Genomic DNA, 20896 nt, shown 5'->3' on the forward strand with positions numbered 1-20896 from the left:
ATTAAGCGTCGCAATTTTATCTGTATAAAATAAAACTTGTGGTTTATATTTTAAAAAAAGTGATTACTAATTGCTGAAAAGATTTAATAAATGAAAGTAAACTTACATGTATCATGTAATTCTGGTTTCACATTTGTATAGGATTGTGAAAGCATTTTTTTATGAATAAAGATATATAAATTCAGAATTTTGGTGAAAATTATATATTTTTATGAATTACGCTAGTAGGAATTGATCGAATTTGTCACTTGAAAGTTAACATGACCTATAAAAACTTTTCAATGCTTTGAAATAATACATTAAAAACGCTGATGTGTATATCATAATTTTTATTATTCAAATTGAATACATTATTTTAACATTATTCAATATTTTTTTTTTATTTCGCTGAATAATATACACGTCAGCGTTGAATGATGCATGACCATGCACTTTCAAGTAAAAGTTTGACCGCGAATTTCGTGAATTAAAGTGAAACTCATTGTTGTAAACATAAAGAAGTTCTGTTTATTTACTTTCAGTATCTATTTTGGAAAACGGTTTAACCCAAAAACAATGTTTCGTATAATTTCCCTCCAGATATTCTAACCATTTTATTCGTAGCAAGAAAAAATGGTTTATAGTTCATGAGCCCCGGGGATTGGCCTTGACCGTCTTTTGAACAGGAAGTGCCCAAATACTTGAAAACAGGTGAGTTCCTTGGGTCATATCGGTTCACCTGATATACAGTAAATGACCTCTTGGGGACATCATCAAATTTCAAAATAGAAATAATCAAGTCAAAATCTTTAAACCCATGTGGGTCATCCCTACCCCCAATGATGGCCCCGTTCGTTTTAGAGACTTTATAATCGTCACGATTATGCATGTAACTACATCATGCTTCCCTGGAAAGGTTTCTGTAAAATTAATATGGTAAATATTTACATACATGCGACATTTATCTAACAAAAGATGAAAAACACTCCCGAAAAGTGCAAAATACAAAACAAAAAAACCAAACAACAATCAATTACAATGTATAAGAATTATGAAACCACACAAAACCATGTTCAAATCTTATTTTATTTAATTTAGTAGATATGATTTCAATTAAAATAAGACTCTCAGAGATCATTTTGAGTGAAGAAAAGAAAACATTGATGCTAAATCATACAAACGATTTGAGTATCAAGTAATTGTATTCAAACACACTCTCTATTGATTCAAAACATACCGACGAACCAATGTACCATGTGTTATAATGTCCCTGCATATCTAGAATATCCCATAATGCACCTCCAGTCACAGCTTCCGGTGGAAAGTTTGGGAAGTAGTAGCCCCATTTGACTTGCCCGACGACTTCCGGATTGGCTTTGTTGAAATCTCGCAAATGTTTGAAAAGTGTTCTTTGAATATGAGCATCGACATCTGGTTTCCAAGGGTTAGATTTACCAATTTGGATGTACACGCTTGTCTCGTATTTATTCCCATCAGGATCAACGTTTTCCCGCAATCCAAGCTGATAATCCACACCCGTTATATTGTTCTCGACTTGATGAGGGTTAATAGACCTGTACACACTGTACTCGACATTCTCAAAGTCGTACAAGTAGGTGTCGAGAGGAGAAATGGATCTTCTTCCAGGGATTATGGAATTGACGATGGATTTTAAAGCAAAAGAATTTCGTAGATGAGAGAAAATGCTTAATTCATGCTGATTAAAATCGACAACATTGAATAAAGAATTCATTGCTGGGGTGAGAATGAGAAAATCAAAGTCGTCAGCATAAGTCTGCCCAGAGTGTTTTTTACTGTACACTATTTGAACTCCATTTTTTCTATTAATCCGTTTGATATTTACGTTAAACCTTATATCAACGTCGCTACGTCTAGCTATTTCGCGACAAAGGTTCTGCCAGCCACCGTATAGTCTGTATGCTCCCCTCTCGGGCCTAAAAAAGGACTGTACTACTAAAGGGGTTACATATGTCAATCCATATATGGCGGAAGTCTCGTTAAGAAATCCATATCCGTTTAGTGTAATGGCGGCAAAGAATATTGGTTGCAAGTCAGTCAAGTTGTATCTCTGAAGAAAGTCCCCTATTGTCCCACGAATCTAACAGTAAAAAAATTAGTATTGATGATTGATGTACTGAAAGCAAATTGGATAATTCTAACAGTTAACTATATAAGTCTACATGTATGCAAAAAAAAATTGTGGTTTTTTATTTTGTTACTAGTATCTTGATCTTTATTTATCTGTGATCATTTTTATCTATTTATCTTTCCTTGCTTGCTCAAGTTTCAATAAAGTAATAAAATCTTTTATGTGCTCAACTTTCAATATATGTTTTCGTGCTCATTATTTTCAATTCATTTTTCCGTGCTAAAATTTTCATCTTTTAAAATCAATTTTCTTGGAGTTCGTATTTACAACTTATCTCTCCTTGCTAATTGTTTCAGTCAGTTTACCTTCCTCAGAATTTCAGGAGAAGGTCGCGGCATAAGCTCGCTGTCGTAAGTCCCAAAGAAACATTGGTGAAGAACAGTATAACGCTGTGAGGCTTGCTGTATTCTCTCGATGGGGACCGGAATTATTTCAATGGTGGGTCTGTATTCTGTAAGTAAAGAAACGTCTCATTATAATATACTATAGTGTAGAGAAGATGCTTATGAAAATAACAATACATGTATATATTTTTTAAACTCTTATTGATTGTCAAACAGGTTAATGAGTTTTGGGACAAGAAATATAGAGATCTAGAATGCAAAGTTATATCTATGAATTGTATTTTTTTTTCTTGAAGGAGAAGGGGGTATACTGTTTTACCCTTGTGTGTCTCTCTGTCCGTCCGTCTGTCTGTCTGTTCGTAACAAAAATTTCAGACGCAATTTTTTCAGCCACAATTCTTTGCAAATGCTTGAATTTTTTACACAATATTTGTTTAGGCATGTCATGCGTTGGGATATATTTTTGTACCATCCGGACATCAACTTCCTGTTAAAATCGACTTTATTTATTTTTAGCCTAAATGTTCAAATAAATTTTCGTCGAAGATTTTTCAAACACATGTCAATTTTCTGTTAACTTTGTCGACTTTGCTTGTTTTGTATTTTTACATCAGAGCGGGGTTATTACTAATACTAGTAAGCATTGGCTCACAGATATCTTATTGTTTGAAATAAAAGGTTTATAAACGTTTTCAGAACTCTATTTCTTTTAAATCACAAGTCCTTTTTTTTCTTAAAATGACGAATTAAGTTTGAGTTCCTTGTCCAAATTTTTAGACTTTAAAATTTGCAAACACAGAGAGTATAATCTTGCCGTTTCTGTTCAGCCATGTAACTCTTGAAAGATCCGGTCGGACTTCGAATCCTGCGTTGAACCTCTCTAGTAGGTCAACGGTTTTGTCATAAATTTCTGTCAAACCGATCGTCCCAAGGTCGACCCACACGTTCCTGTATAGCCTAGAGGACGACTTCCCCCCGACCTCGTCCCGGCTTTCAAATATCACAATGTTTCGGAAACCTCGTTTCTGTAATGACAACCAATGTTGATCATGGATGCATGGTTTGAAATAAATTTATCAGATAGATTTATCAGATTACTTATACACATATATAAATATGTGCATATAAAAATAAACTTTGAACTCATTCGTTCTATTTACTGTATATTGATAATTCAATTAAAGCAATATGAGCTGTATTTTTTTAGAATTTTATTTTGCTGAAACAACCTGCTAGTATGATAAGTCTTCATGTAACTTAAAACTCTTAGTACGATAAATAAGATTTGAAAAAAATCATTAATTTCTGTCAGAAGAAAGATTTCTCTTCTAAGGAATATAATTTAAAAGCAGATCAATTATTGTACAGAACGACATTAATTGAATTTTGCTTTGATTAAGGCTTCTTAAAGGCTTTTCCAACAAAAATATGGCTAACAAAAATTTAAAAACCATGATATTTTTGTCATTTTAGTGGAAAATAACATTTTCGTAAAAAATTAAATTCAGCATGAAAATGCAGCTCATATTGCTTTAAGTACATGTAACAGATGAAGTACTTTTAGTTCGTATGCCATGATTGTGTAATCCTGAGGGCCCGGCACCAATTATGGCGATGCGGTCATGTACCGACTTGGGTCCTTTTACTCTAGGATAACCCTGCATGAATTCCTTGCAAAAAAAATATTTCAGTAAATAATTGTCATGTTAATTATCGTCACACTTGATAAACAGACCACTTTGAAATATTCTATATATGCTTACAATTAATAAGAGGATAGACAAATCAGGTTGAAAAAGATTTTTTTTACTGGTATATTGAACCTTTATGTAAACAAAAACAGGGCACGAGCCTTGTTTACGTGGGAAATAATTGCGAGCCCTGCATCTTGGTTATAACTCAACAACTGACTCAAATTTCATTTGATTTTTAGAAATACATTTCTAAAGCATTGTAAATAATGAAAATAAAATAATGGAATTTGATCAAAATCGTGACCATGACCCTTTAACGAGCCAATCGTATTACAGCCAACGGCGCAACCTCGATTATGTGTAGCGGGAGCTGTCGTAGGTCTCGGTAACAGGTCTAGTTTTCACAATATCGCAACCTGAGTACATATATCATAATACCCTGTCTCAAAATATCATCGATTCACATTTTTGCTTGATTACTCGATTTTCTATTTTACATGTAACACCTCAGGGTTCAAACGATGTTCATTCAAAAGTATATAAAAAAAAAATCTCCCAAGATTTCTCTTTTAAACTGTTTTAAAAAACGTCCTCTCTAACTTATCATGGTTCGACATAATGCTAAAAATCTAAGAATCTACGAAGACTTTTCGTTGCAACAACTCCGGATGATAATGATGAAAAATTGTGCGAGGTATTTTGAGTGACTTCCGAATGGAGAAAACATGTCAACATTTCCCATTTTAAATTTCCATATATTAAAAAATCTGTTTTCGCCTGTTTATTTTCCGATTTATTTCGTTATCTTGGATATTTTTCCTTCGATCTATTTCAATTGCACTTCTTTCACTAATATGTGTATTTTTACTTTTAAAATCCTTCAATTGTGCTGCTTAGATATTTTGGGACAGACTTTAGCTGATCCGGTACAATAATATGGACTGAAATGTCACACTTTCATTGGTTTAACATTACACATAGCACGTGATTGCCTCATATATCTCTGTATTTGTTCGGTGAGAAATAATATTATACTCTGTCCCGAGTTTTTGCTTCCACCACTTTTTGCTTGATATTTCAATAATAGTAAATACATTTGTGCTCAAACTACGTTCATCCACTAATATTAAATATGTCCAGATTTTCTGTTTTGAAACGCCCCCTCTACCGCTTCAGGTTTCAATACACATCCCGAAATTGAAAGTCTACGGAGATTTTGATTTGCAACAGCCATTAATATCCCCGGATGATAACGTTAAAAAAAATTGCGCGATGTATTCCGAGTGTATTCCGAATGGAGAAAAGATGTAAACATTCCCCATTATAAATCTCCGTAAGGAATCTGTTTTCTTTCCTATGAATTTTTCTGAGTGGAAAGGGATAATTGTTCAATGAAAATATCTTGGATATATTCCCTTTTAACGATTTCAACTGTATTTCTTTCACAGGTATGTGTAATTTTATTAAAATTCATCAAAAGCGATGGAAGCAATAACTTGGGACAGACTTATAGGCAATATGGCCGTCATTAACCGACTCTTCGCTTACTTATTTCGACATTTCATAGTGTTTAATACATAAACCGCATTCCGTATACTGTTCTTAAAAAATTTGGAGTTGTTGCCCTTTGATATTCTTTGAAATTAGAGTAGTTGCCCTTAGAATATTGACGTCACATTGTTTTGTCTGGAGCAGAACAAAATGGCAGCGTCGAAATATTTGCTTAAATCTCTGCAGAGGAAAGGGAGAAAACATTTAAAATTGAATAGCAACAAAACATTGTAAGTAAACATGGGTGAAGCAAAATTTTTTAAAGAGTATTTGAAAGGTGAGATTAAAAATTTTGAAGAGTTTAAATGAGTTAAATTGAACGAGAAGTTAAGCATCTTGTACATGGCTTTGCGTAGATCATCGCTATTTGTGAATAAATATGTCGCTTGATAGTCCTCGGGAAAACAAAACACTTATTAGTTAGTTACTGACTCACTACGGAAATATATTGGGTTGATCAATCTCATATCATAATCATCCGGGCTTATTTATGGCTGATGCAATGCAAAATCTCCGTAGACTTTCAATTTTGGGATGTGTATATTGAAACCTGAAGCTATAGAGGGGGCGTTTCAAAACAGATAATATGGACATTTTTCATATTAGTGGATGAACGTGGTCTGAGCACAAGGTATTTACTATTATTGAAATATCAAGCAAAAAGTGATGGAAGCAAAAACTCGGGACAAAGTATAATAAGTAATAATATTGTAAATTTCGATTTCTATGTCAAATAACTCAAATTTTACATATGTTTGTTCAGAAACTAAAAAAGCCTTAAAATGGCTTACCTCGTTTCAATTTTAGATTATAAAAAAAGTCACGAACCGGCAAGAAAAAGTGCTGGTCTATAAATAAGAAGTCGGTGAACTATAATCGATACTTCTTACATGTATGTATATCTTTCATCAAAAAGGGGCCAAATGCCTTTAAAATGAGATTTGACAGAAAATTTTCCTACAAGATGGAGAATGCTTGATAAATCAAATACAAACATATAAAAATTTAAATGCTTGATTTTTTTAAACCATCCGTCATTGCTTTAATAGGAGGGGTGGGTAGTTATGGCCATTTTTAGACAATGTCAATCTCCTTGAGAAAAGGGGCTCTTTAATATAGATAATTATATAGAAAATTGTGAAGATATGATGGTCGGAATATACCATTTAAACCCAAGTCACATTTCCAATCAAAGTACTGAAGTACTGACGGGAGTTGATTTTATCTGTTATCATTTATTTTAAAATCAACTTAGCTTGCATGGCAATTAGTTTCTAGTCTGTATTTGAATTACGCACTTTTTTATAATATGAATTTTTAGACTTTTCCGACAAGAATTTCAAGAAACCCCATATGAATCATGTTGTGTAATATTGAAAGAAAGATTTTAAACTATGTATTAGTATTCTAAAAAATGTATGGATCCAAGTACTATTGATATCGAACTATAGTCTCGTTCAACCAGACGTTCGGCTGTCTCCGTTAATCTCCGGTAAGCAAGAGAGCCTCTCTGCTTGTCGGAGATTTACGGAGACAGCTTGGTTGAACGAGACTATATTAAACTCTGGCGTAGGAATACATTAAACTACAAAAATATATCTAAATTGTTCGTATTATATAAAATCTGACTATTTTCAAAGTGTTTATAGATAAGTTTCCTTGAAAAACAATGCTTCAGCATACATTACATCGAATTTTTCTATTATTTTCCAGAACTAAGTCTTGTCAGCGTAATGATTTGTGCTGAGGTCCAAACACTGTTTCACTTTCGGTTTGCCAGAGTAACTGCATAGGAGAGTTGATTAAAATCAACTCCCAAAAATGACCAGCGGACGATGATTTTTGAGGCAAAAATGGGATTCTTTGGGCGACAGTCGGCAGTTCATCATCCGTTTTCTTGGCCGATATCATTCTTTCTTTCGTCGGACCATCAATTTTGTGTCCATCGGGCCAAATTATAAATTTTTCTGCGTCGGTTGCCGATTCTTTCAGTTGAAACAGTTGATGAATAGTCCATCGAGCAACTCATCGTTCGACCATCGGCAGAAAGATTGTTATGTCTGCTTGAGGCAATTGAAATATTTACGAAAGCCGAGAAGGATCATTCGAGATTCGAGATTCAAAATACGAGATTCAAGATTCGAAATTCGAGATTCAATATCTAAATTAACCAATCAAATCAAGGATCTGAAAATATGTATCCTAGCGACATCAAACTGTTCTAAATAAAAATCATCCGTGCATGCTCTTATATACAAATAAATGCTATGTTCACTTCTCCCTACCTAACTATATAATTATTTGTATTTACTTTTACACAGAATATCTAAGTAGACTAGAAATAATGCAGTGTGTTTCGCGGATCTAAGTGATTTTGTTTGGCCTGGTGCATTTCCTCCTGATGCGTTTGAAACCTGGGGTATTTCACCACCAGTAATAGTTTAAAACCCGGGTTTATTCACCCCTGTTGTGTAAAAATGCGGTTATGGTAGAGAACTTCATAAGCGTAGCTAATTTTTTCTCTAGGGGGGTCCTAGGCCAATTTTAAATAATTTTACTATGTAAATTTAATAAGCTCCAATTTTCCCAAGGAGGGGGTCCAGATCCCCTGACCCCCTCCTTTCTAGATCCGCGCATGAAGATTAGTACATGTATCTAAATAATCTAATTATAAATAATCAGTCCGGTTTCACCAATAAATATAAGCATTACTTATCGTTTTTATGTATGCATACAATCATACACTAGTACTATGATGATAAACAAATCATTGAGATATTATCACATCATACGGAATTATTAATACATTTTTTTTCCTTTTCCTCAGTAAACAACTTATTATGAGTCTTACTTTTGGAATTGTTTTCAATTTAGAAGGATACCTACTCTCTACAATTAAAGGTAGGGATGATAGGGTGCCAATTTGTTCACATTGCCGATTTCTTGTGCAGAGAACAGTAAAACTTTTTCAAAATTTGATTGTGCATGAATATTTCAAAATTAATTGTTGCACATGCATTTTGTTATAATTCATGCATTGATATATCAACAAGAAAGAATAAAAGGTATAGACAAGCATACGTATCACAGCCAAGTTCAGTTTCTCTGTAGTTTCCTAACCCCCCCCCCCCCCCCCGCACCAAAATTGACAATAATTACATATAACTCATACAAATGTTTACTTTGTTTGTAAGTAAATCTCTAAAGATGTAAATAAGCACTTACACTGTGTGTATGAATGTGTTATATGTACAGTGTACTATAAAATGAAAAACTGCAAATAAAAAAAAAAAAAAAAATAAGCACTGCAAACAACGATGTGTGTATTTAATATACTAGTACATTACACTTAGCCAGATAAAATGTAATCAGGGTGAAGCTACAAGGGGCGAGTGGTGCAAATTTACCAATTTGTCGCCATACACACAGAACACCAAATAAAGAAACTGTGAGTAGGGTGTGAATGCATAAAAGATGGCGGCAAATTATCTCAAATAATCAATGCAAAAACCAACAAATAGGCTGTTATTTGTTACCTATCCTGCAAAAACATTGATAAAAATGTTATCGTCACATAACATAGCTGATTAGGTTAACGTGTACATATGGTCAACGTACATGTAATTCTAATATACTAGAAGGCGGGGATCCAGAAAATTAAATTTCAAAAATGATCGGTTGAATTACATTAAATGCTTTGAAAATTGTTTTAAACTATCGCACGCGTCAAAATGCATGATAGAAGCTATGTACAGTGTAATTGGAAACTTTCATTTTATATCAATATGTAGTATTACCTATTATAACAAATGAGAGTATAGCACAACTGTCACAAGCAATACATGTCCTTTCCCGGCACCACCCCCTCCCCATAAAAAAATGAAACTATTGTCGTTTTATTTGCTAAAATATGTGTGGTTCAAGATTTTTCTAAAGGACATACCCGATTAGAATTGAAAAAAGAGTCGTACGTTTAAAACTAATTTTGTCAAAATTTTTAGATTCATTTGGTTATATTTTAGTCCATTTGGGTAAATAGATGCACCAGCGCAGCTCTAATTTATATATAATGGGGCCATAAATTCAAAATATTTTCAAAAATTAATAGCTTTAAATCCAATGGATAAAAAGAAGGAAAGCAAGTCGAACTCGATGAGTGCTAATACCTGTGTTGAATGAGTGGTACAGTAGGATAAGCGCAAAAAAGTCCCGTCTACTCTTTCCTATCCTATATTTATTGGAATATTAAATTCGATTATAAGAGTCAAATTAAAAATCAAGTACGGATATGTACCTGTTTATTGAAAGTAAAACTACTCATAATTTATCTACAGTGCATCGTTATGGAGCTACACACTGTCAGAATGTTTTATATTAATTTGCCGTGCCAAATAAAAAAAGATGGAAAACGAAGAGAAAACAAAGTGGGGACAGAATAACTGACAAATTTCTTAGGACTATATAGCCCCCCCCCCCCCCTTTCTCTTGAAATGTGTATACTGAAAACAGATTATTGAGTACAACATCCGCACACAATTTAAAGAAAATTTCATGTTTTTTTGTTTATCATTTTCGCTAGCTAATGTAAGAATACCCCAAACCCCCTCACGGAAAAAGAAATGCATGCTAGGTGATGAGAGAGAGAGAGAGAGAGAGAGAGAGAGAGAGAGTCGATGTAAATCCCAGGTGCGCTAACACCGTTAAAATTAAAGCTTGCTAGTTGGTCTGCCCTACCCTAGCTACCTCCTCTCTTTTCTCCTTTTAGAGGCTTAATTATTGTCCATATATGCTTGTATCAAATCAAATCAATTTCAAATTCTAAATCAAAATTGAATTTGACACTACAAAACACACACACACACTCTCTCTCTCTCTCTCTCTCTCTCTCTCTCTCTCTCTCTCTCTCTCTCTCTCTCACATATATACAATGGCATTGCCATACCCTACAATACACTATTCTTATCTGGATTGCTGTCGTTGAGGTTGTAAATCATTATATCTTCTATGGTTTAAATCTTTATCATAACCTATATTTTGACATGTCGATTATTTCATTGAGTTTCTTTTCATAGCTAAAACCACACTCAGTTTTAATTATTTAGATTAAACAGATCTTTCTTCGAGAGCCGATTTTTACACAGTTGGGGCGAATACACTTCGGGTTAAAATTGTTCGGGGGGAAATACATACAGGGTAAACAAAATCACTTAGATTCGCAAAGCCAACAGTGTTATCACTAATTTAATTGTTTATAATACTGTGTGGGGTTAATTCGTCAATGTTAATTTAACCATTTCATAACCACTATATAAGAGCTATTAAGACATTTATTTGTAGGAAAGAGCATGTACGAATGATCTTTATTTAGAACAGTTTGATGTTGCTAGGATACAGGTTTCAGATCCATGATTTGATTGGTTAATTCAGATATTGAATCTCGAATTTCGAATCTTGAATCTCGTATATCGAATCTCGTATTTTGAATCTCGAATCTCGAATGATCCTTCTCGGCTTTCGTAAATATTCCTAAATTTACGCCAACAGATACCAATAGACGACCTAAAATCGGCCGAAGTTCAACTGTTTTTTGGGCGACTTTGACAAATCAGATACGGATTACGTTAAACATCTATCGTCTATATGTCGATAAGTGGCGAACAGGCGGACGCGACGCAATGTTTTAAACCTTTTTCATCAATAAAATTAAGAACCTGTGGCTCATCGATCGATAATCGAGCGACGATTCACCGTCTAGGTAAAGGTGATCCTGAAAATAATTTGACTGTTCCGCGTTGCCCGATACCAGTGTCGAGTGATCATGTTTCTTCGGCCGACGATACGAGGAAACTTTGTTCGCCCGACCATCGGCTGAAAATGTGACCTAGGCAACTTTCACGCAAATATTCATTATAAAATATAAAGTAAATTTATAAAGTACTATTACAACTTTATAACCTTACCTTATTTACACATTGCAGGGGCTCGCTATCCCATAATCCTGCATCAGGGCCGTACCCCAAACAAGAATGGAAGACATAGGCACTTACAAATATTGCCCACCCTGCAAAATTTGCCATCTCTGCTCAGAAAGCACGAGTTGTGAGTGGTGTAAATGACATAGTTAATAAAACATCTAGGCATTCGCCCAGGATAGTGTGCTCTTTATTTTGACGCTTATCCATTAAAAAATCACCAGATGACATATATCGCCATTATATATACACAGTAAATGCATATGTTTATTATGTTCCATAATACTGATACAAACAGCAGGTCTGTGTACATGGACATGGACCAATAGAACAGTTGCTAGCACATAAACCATGACTTGTTTATAAGTCCAATAAACTATTATTATATCGTATCAGATTTAACTTTGTTTTGTCTTGGTTTTAGCTAATGTAAACATATTGAAACATGAAATGAGACCTACATTGTATTTAAATTATAGCTGTTAATGCCTGTTATATTTCCTTTCTTAAGGTATCTTGCTAATCAATGTGGTGAAATCAGGAATTTTCTGAAAAGAAAGTATATTTATGATTACAAAGCAAAATCGGGGGAGGGGGGGGGGGGGGGGTATAGGTGGTGATGGTTAATATTTATCCCTCTGAGTTTGTGCGCATGTAGATTGACTTTTTGGCATTTAAAGAACAGTCAGTATGTTTGCGCCATTTTTTTGAAACTACATGTTAGTGAGATAATAATAATGGCAAATATTGTTTTAAAGTGATGGCATTCATCAAACTGAATATAATGGTTAAGAAAGTAAACGGCCGAGGGCAATAGATCATACGTGTACTGAGATGTTCCCTGCACCAAGGGAAAAAATTCTAGTCTATTGACTGTACATGTTCAAGCATTAAATAATTGTTTTATTACGTAATTCCTTTTTTAGTTTTCGGGGTTTACAATTTGCATATTGTAAATGGTTTTCGTGCCATCATGCAATATGCTAAGATTTTTTTTTTCATCTTTTACATGCACAAAACCTGTTGCATGCATTACAACATCTCAATTTAATATTTGTTTACACAAAGAAGGGGGAGTCTTCAACCCATTAGATTTTAAATAATCTTTTACCTTATATGAGGCTTTAAAACTGTTGCTTATTTGATACTCCATTTTGATAACATTAAATTTGGTTTCACCAAGTACTAAAAACGGCGTCTATGTAAAGAAATATACATTCCCCGATAACTATCGAAAAGATGTAACATTAACAAACCCGCGTTCTGAAATACATTGCCGGTCCAATAGATCGCAGTCTATTGACCGGCAGTTCAAAATAGAAGCAAATATTTAATTTGTAATAAAACAACAAAATCCCTTTGATTAGGTATTAATATTTATTATAATATAATGATAATGTTCGCAATAACGTGAATATGTGACGGGTGAGATTTACCTTAAAATTAAGATTATGTGTAGAAAACATGCAGTAAAAGAACTTGATATTTATTAAAGCAAGGACTGACCCATTGAATGGTACATGTACATTTGTAATTTTAACAAATATTATAATTGCAATTTTTTGTGAAAATGGTCTTCCGTAAATCGTTTAATCAAGTTGCAGCCAAAACAGATAGATCCATTTTTAAATTTAACATGATGGGAGGGGTGGGGGTGGGGAGAACGTATTATGATCTGTCTTTACCTACCTGAGAATATAAAAAAGTGACAAAAGAGGAAATATAACTATTGTATGGTACCGGAACCGAATTAGACGCGTCATAATAGAAAGCAGGCTATTTAAAGATGTTCAAGAAGGCCTACTTTCTGACCTCGCTGAGAAAAGCGTCTTGTGCTACCACATGGAAGTTATGGCAATGGACACAGCTATAGTGAGGTAGCAGACGACAGTTTCAATCATGAAAAGATAACGGTAATTTTGAGAAATCGACGGCGTGTGTGAAAAATGGCCTTCTTATTTTTGAGCTTCATAGACCTGACTACTGCACTCGTGTTCATAGCGGTGTTTTTATTTGTGTCGCACTGGATTTCTACCCCAAGAGATCAGATCCCCGGACCTTTTGCTCTCCCTTTCATCGGAAACCTCCCAATGTTCTTCGGAATGAGGCAACGTTTGCACATAGAACTGCTGAAATTAAAGGAGAAATATGGAGATGTGTTTCGTGTGTATGTTGGACCGTATAAACTAATTATTATCAGTGGGTATGATAATATTCACCAAGCATTTGTAAAACACGGATTGAATTTCAGTCATCGTCCGAACTGGCTACCCGATGTCAAATCACGAGCTGAAATATATGGATATGGTAAGCATATATTAATTGGGGGGTGGGGTGGGTGCAGAGTGCTAGAAATTAGCTCTAGTAATTACTCGGTATTACTTTATCTTACTGCTAAGCCATGCTAGATTCACATGCAGTGCATTCAAGTTATTTGTTTAGCATATTTTCATTCATCTTTCTCGTTGAACTGAAATAAACTAACATGATATAAAAGCAACGTATTGCAGGTTGAATAGAACTAATCTGGTAAGCGCAATTTTCCAATCTTTTCATTATTCTTCAATTAAAATTAATTACCTAACATAGACACCATGCAACGCATTGATGGTTTGCGTGGTCTAATGATGAAATGCTGAAAACCGTACATGTATACAGTATACACTATGCTTCAGAATACGATAATTGCGTATAAACTTATTGAACTGTCATGTACAGTCATGTACGTCATTACCTATAATGGATTGTAGGGATTGTGTGGGGTGATGGGGATGAATGGAGAAGGCTGCGCCGTTTTGCTCTGCAGTCGATGCGAGATTTCGGCGTCGGTAAAAAGTCGCTCGAGGAAATCATACTTGAGGAGGCAAAGCTTCTCGTCGAGGAGTTCGCAGCAAGGGAAGGCCAGCCAATCAACGACGTAAAGCGCATGATGACGTCATCGATAAGCAACATCATTCATCATGTAACTTTTGGTTTTCGGTAACGTGAAGTTATCATACATGTATAATAAAATGAAAGTTATGATTGTTGCAATTTTATCTAAATTGAACTGTTCAAATTAAATATATTTCAGCATGCTTGACGCAGAATCCTGAAAATAAGTTTTCATTCATTTACAGATATCCACACGACGACGAAACATTTTTGCGCGTGATCAAATTGTTTGATGAAGTATTCAAAGGACCGGGGCCTCTTGTCGCCTCTCTTCCAAAATGGTGTCAGATTGGCCGATTGGTAAGAACCAGCACCCGCTTGATGGGGCGTTTTTTGTTATTTGTTTTTTTTTTTATGAAAAATAGGTTGACTTCTTATTCAGTTTTGCGTTTTAGTACCACAATAATGAATCTTTTGATCAGAGAGAACAATTTTGTATGTGATTTCGTCCTTTTGGAAGAAGAAAAGAAAAAGATTCAACTATGATTTGCAGATGCAAGTTAATTATACATATTTGTCTAAGTAAAAAAAAATAATGCTAGGATAAAAATGAAAATTATGGTGTTTTTTCTCAAAATATTTAACTTTAACCCGCTAAAATGTTATAAACTTGAAAATATTATTAAAATGTGACGTAATATCAAATTCTTTAGGACTTCAGTTGATGCATCTGTTTCAAAACATACTTCTTGTAAATCTCGGTATTTACACTGTATAGCAAGATACTTTATTTTTTGCTTAATTTAATAGAAGTCGAGCATAAAGCGGAGCAGGGAAGCCATCGAATTCCTAACGGAATATGTCGCGGAGCAAATAGCGGACCATGAAAAGACTTACGATGGAAACAACATCCGGGACTTTATAGACCTATACATTCAGGCTCATCGTGCAGAAGCCAAGGATAACGGAAAACGTAAATAATGGTGGTCTTCGTATTTGCTGTTCTAGTATTAATATTAAAGCAAAAGTATATGCATGTGCGGTCGAAAATTAGTTGATATGAAGTGTAAAAGTTTTAATGTAAAACTAACGTTATTTTAAGGTTTTTTTAAAAATTAGATTTGTAAACAAAACGTTGAATTGATTTCATGAGACGTTTATTTCGGTGAATAGATAGAAAAACCAAGTCTGCAAGTTATGATTTCTACAGTAAATGATTTTTTGAACAAAACCACATGTGATTAAAATTCTAAAGCTTGATTAAGATATTCTTTCATTTATTGAATTTTACCCATACATCATAAAAACACATGCAAATATATAATTGTATTCTGCAATGTACTCAATGTACTGAATATGGGACATTTTTGTGTGTGTGTGTTGGGGGGGGGGGGGGGGTAATGTGCACTAAGAGTTAAAAGAAAATTTTGAGTACATTGTATATATATTTGAAATGAATTTTGATTATTATTTTTCCTCATAGAGACAGTTCATCATTTGTTCCGAGTGATACTTGATTTATTCAGCGCGGGAACAGAGACCACCGCAACCTCTCTAGACTGGGCGCTACTTTATATGATAGAGAAGCCGGAAATTCAACAGAAATGCTTTAACCAGATTGTAAAGGTATAATGATCCTAATAAGTATTAATATTTTACAATTATACCACGACGTCTTTCAATTAAATAATATAAAACTACATATGGTTACCTGAAAATATTCTCAAAAAAGTTAAAATCAGTATTTGACTATCGTGCTTGTCGGTTTATTATCAATTTCGAGAAGTGTTTAAATTGAAAAAAATTAAAGAAATCAATGCCACACTGAGTCTACTATCTACATTACGCTGATAGCGTACTTTTGGGTTGTTAGTTTAATTTGCGATCTGATCTAAGAATGTAAAGCATGTTAATATGTAGCATTATTTGTAATTAATTTAAGGAGGCCGACTTTAGATTTTATTGCGCATGTTTTTGCGCATTCTAATATAATACAGTTGTTTTATACTTCTTATGAATTTTTTTCGATATCATTTATAAAATTGAACACAATAAACAAAATACAGATAAAAAATTTAGATTTTTAAAGGAAATTTTTATTTTTAACACGATTTTTACGTTGTGCGGTAGGGGAGCAATGCCATTACGCTTTTATGACGTTATGATAAAATGAAGCTTTGTAGGAGTACGTTATAAGAAATAACATTAAAGAAAAAGTAAAAATTGTACGCTGTTGAAATTTTATATACAGAATGATGCTATCCTCGAGGATATTTTCCTCATTTTTGGAATGAATCCATTATACCAATCATCATTCGTGATGATCCAAATATATAGCAAAATTTGGTGCATTTTAATATTTTGAGATGGCCCCCACTAAAAACCAGACGGTAGAATTTTGTGTTTTTTACATATAAGGTAGGAAATGATATTACTTCTCATATATAACAATTTGAGAAAAAAAAATATTGTAGTATTTTTTAAAATTGCTTTGATATGCGGAAAATGACAGTTTCCTATACATTCCTATAGTAAATGTATCTCTGTTTTGAGACGATCCCTTAAAAGAACCAGACGGTCGATTTTCATGAACCTTCGCATATAAACTAGAGTTGCTTTAAATTATTACATATGGTTAAAAAATAAAGAGTTTTGCTATTGTAGTTTTTCCGCAAAAAAACCCAAATGGGCCTCCTTAAGTTTTGAAAATATTTGATAAAAAAAAAAAAAGAGAAAAAATCTAAAAACTTTTGTTGCATGTATTTTCCACATAGAATAAAAAAGCGATTTAAATTTATTAGACGATGAGTTTTTCTTGTATTTAATGAAATCTGACTGGTTCGCGGCGACTGGTTTTCGCGACCAAGCCTTATCCACACCTGTTTGTTATTACAACTATATGGCAAACACTGGTCCGCTGCGAAAAATATTCGCAACAATGAAGCTCTCCCGAACCTCGCAAAAAATTAATGAAAGCTGACTTTTTACAGTTAAAATGTAAATATACGGTTCAATTTTTAAATCATGAAAGAACATTTTTTATTTTATATACCTTTAGGTTTGATGTAATATTATAATCTAATTCATTAACAGAAGGAGGATAAAACAGTGAATTTATCTTATACAAGTAGTAAACGGGCATGTTCATTAAGGATACTATGCTTTATATCATAAATTATACTCTTACTCATATACATGTCCATTAAAGATACTATGCCATATACTCTTACTTATATATTGTATTCTTTTTAGCCTAAAAAAGGGATAACTGCCCCTGGATTATTGTTACAATAAGCAACGTCATTTACCATTTTTATACTATCTATTGGCGCGTCAAATGAAATAGAACGATGACATGTTAATGATCTGACTTTGGCAGGGTTGTTGGGTATTTATTTAATTGAACGAATGACGACGTAACAATTTTCTGTCTTTCAACAGGTTCTTGGCAATTGCAATAGAATGACGTCATAACAATGTTCCGTCTTTCAACAGGTTGTTGGGCTAGGGCGAGAAGTCCGCTTATCTGACAGAAAAGCGTTACCATACGTAGAGGCTACACTGTTGGAAGTGCAAAGAATTTCAAATATTGGCAAGTCTCATTTTTTATATTTCTGTTATATATTGTATAACAATCATTGCATTGATTTTCTTTCCCGTATGGTTGTGCATAACATATTGGATAAAAATTAATGATGTTTGCTTATGATTTATTTTCCATATTTCAGCAAGCATGTCATTACCACACATGACAAATGAAGATGTACAAATAGCCGGATACGGTATTCCAAAGAACACAATAGTAATGGGGTTCCTAACGACGTCACACTTAGATCCGAAATACTTCCCCGAACCACGACAGTTTCGGCCGGAACGATTTATTGATGACGTCACAGGAACGATTGCACAGCATGACCAATTCATACCATTTTCATTAGGTAATTGAAAATAAAGCAAGATGTAATGGAATGATATTTGAAAAACAACTTTTAAACATGAAATCCAGGAAAAATTATAATAATGCGTGCATTTGGGAAGAAAAGTTTGATCATGATAAAAAATTATGTATCCATGATAATTATTCTAATGACATTTTCAATAGTTTTATCTTATTTTATTTAAATCATCTTACTATTATTTCAGGACCAAGAGCATGTCCAGGGGAATCTTTGGCAAAGACTGAAATGTTTTTGGTGTTTAGCAATCTCATTCAAAAATTCCGATTCTCTAAAGTGTCGGTTGATGATGTGTTTGACTTCAGTGGTATAACTGGCATTACCACCTGTGCTTCTCCATACAGACTTAAGGTGGAGAGTCGGCATGACTGACAACAAACTGACACCGATAAAACTGACACTGGTAACAAACTGACATTAGCACCAAATAATTACTGACAGAAAATTGACACTAACAACAAAATTACACTGATGACAAATTGATACTGACAACAAACTGACCCTTACAGCAAACTGAAACTGACAACAAACTGAGACTGACAACAAATTGACACTGATGACAAACTGACACTGACAAATTGACACTGACAACGATATGTGCTGTTAGCAAACTGATTAAAACTGATTCTGACAGGAATTCTGACTATAGAATCTGGTACTGACAACAAACTGAGACTGAAGCTCAACGTCTTGTGTGGGAATAAACTATTTCAGAACGGAATACTCACACATTAATTGTTACCCGTCTGGGATAGAAAATACTTTTGCATTAAAACGAAAATTGTTTTTGTTTGTTGTTTTTTGGGGGTTTGTTTGTCTTTGTCTTTATGTAGAGATAGATTGTTCAAGATTCTGCTTAAAAATAGTATGTTGAATAGATTTTCACAACTGTTGTACGTGATATTTTGTTAATTTGGACAGAACCTCTCTCTCTCTCTCTCTCTCTCTCTCTCTCTCTCTCTCTCTCTCTCTCTCTCTCTCTCTCTCTCTCTCTCCTTTCTCTCTCTCAAATTCACACCTTAGATCTACATTGTTTAAAGCTCGAGTAGAACACATTTCTTCGATTATTACATACATGTATAATCCGATCTAAAAATGCTCGAGGCGTGATCTAGCCATGCTTCATGGATATCAGCAGAAACTTGAAGGATACAACAATTAGTTTAACACGTGCATTGTATGCGTATTTACTTAAACATGATGCAATATTAATGAATGGGGTCGTAAGTCATATTGTGTTTTTGATAAACATATCTAGCGTATCCTTTTTTCACATCATGTTTGTTTATAAGCACGTGTTTGCAATTGAACCTGGTTTATACATTGATCTCCATTATCAATATATATAAAGTAATCATTTTCGTTTCTGACATACATTGTAACCCAATGTACCAGATAATAAATAAATTAGCTGCATACACAAAGATAAGAAAAGACAGTTGCTAACCGATACAATTGATGTCATATTTGGATAATTCAAATATCCGGAGTTGTTTTCTAGCTATGTGTAATTTGTCAAACTACGTAAGATTAAGAGAAAAGAACAAATCTAATCGAGAAACTGTTCATCAAGTTACCTGAAAATGCACTGATTATTATTTCGACAAAACTCTGCACGGTTTTTTTTCCAAAGTGCTTAAATATCGACGATATCAACGCACTTTGAAAAAAATATTTTTTTCAAAGTTCGTTGACTTGGTCCCAAAATTAATGCACTTTGATTTTTTTTTCAAAGTGCGTAACTTTTCAAAGTGCGTTGTAATATATTAATTAACGTATAACTGCATGTTAATGTGTAAAAAAAAATATTCTCCCCTGAGAAAAAATAAAGGACACATGAGATAGAGTTCACTTTTATATACCGGTAATTTTCCTTGATATATTATTCCTTACTTTAAACCTATCAATTCCAAAAAAATTCAGTGACATTACCAGGCTCTTTTCGATCAGAGCTAGAACATTTAATTAGAATTTTCCTTAAAATGGCATGCAAAATGCACTTGGATGCTTATAAATAAAGTCATATTATATATTTTCAATTAAACACTTTATATCTAAATTGAAAAAAGTATCATCGATGTAACATGAAAATATGATTATGGAATTACTTATAGGAAATCTTTACATTGTGGAGTGGAAAAAATAGAGAAAAAAAGGAAGATGTTTAGATTGCGTCTGACCTTAAGACATAAAACTGTATCAATTAACATGTTTCATTCTGGAACATATAAACACATACTCTTACATTGCCAATTAACCAGCATTTGAAACTCTAAGATCGTTTATAATTGTAAATGAATCATGCCAAAGACTGTTACAAATAAACCAAAATCAATTACCCTTTTGCTTAATTGAA

The 20896-nt window shown here is 33.6% G+C and overlaps 2 protein-coding genes across 2 annotated transcripts; one reads left to right on the forward strand and one right to left on the reverse strand.

Moving 5' to 3' along the window:
* Positions 1–1065: 1065 nt before the first annotated feature.
* On the reverse strand, positions 1066–11835 carry LOC136269465 (uncharacterized). The gene is made up of 5 exons (XM_020070471.3): positions 11699–11835; positions 4052–4163; positions 3308–3518; positions 2455–2600; positions 1066–2098 (listed from the first exon to the last, which is right to left on the reverse strand). Exons 2-5 carry the CDS (start codon positions 4067–4069, stop codon positions 1151–1153), a joined length of 1323 nt encoding a protein of 440 aa, XP_019926030.2. The 5' UTR covers positions 4070–4163; positions 11699–11835; the 3' UTR covers positions 1066–1150.
* A 1522-nt stretch (positions 11836–13357) lies between these two features.
* LOC105329932 (cytochrome P450 2H2) lies at positions 13358–19337 on the forward strand. Its single transcript, XM_066070021.1, has 8 exons — positions 13358–14017; positions 14461–14689; positions 14830–14944; positions 15395–15557; positions 16068–16210; positions 18080–18200; positions 18313–18522; positions 18728–19337. Exons 1-8 carry the CDS (start codon positions 13657–13659, stop codon positions 18910–18912), a joined length of 1527 nt encoding a protein of 508 aa, XP_065926093.1. The 5' UTR covers positions 13358–13656; the 3' UTR covers positions 18913–19337.
* Positions 19338–20896: the final 1559 nt, after the last annotated feature.

Source organism: Magallana gigas, chromosome 8 (genome assembly GCF_963853765.1).
Source record: "Magallana gigas chromosome 8, xbMagGiga1.1, whole genome shotgun sequence".
Lineage (NCBI taxonomy): Eukaryota > Metazoa > Mollusca > Bivalvia > Ostreida > Ostreidae > Magallana > Magallana gigas.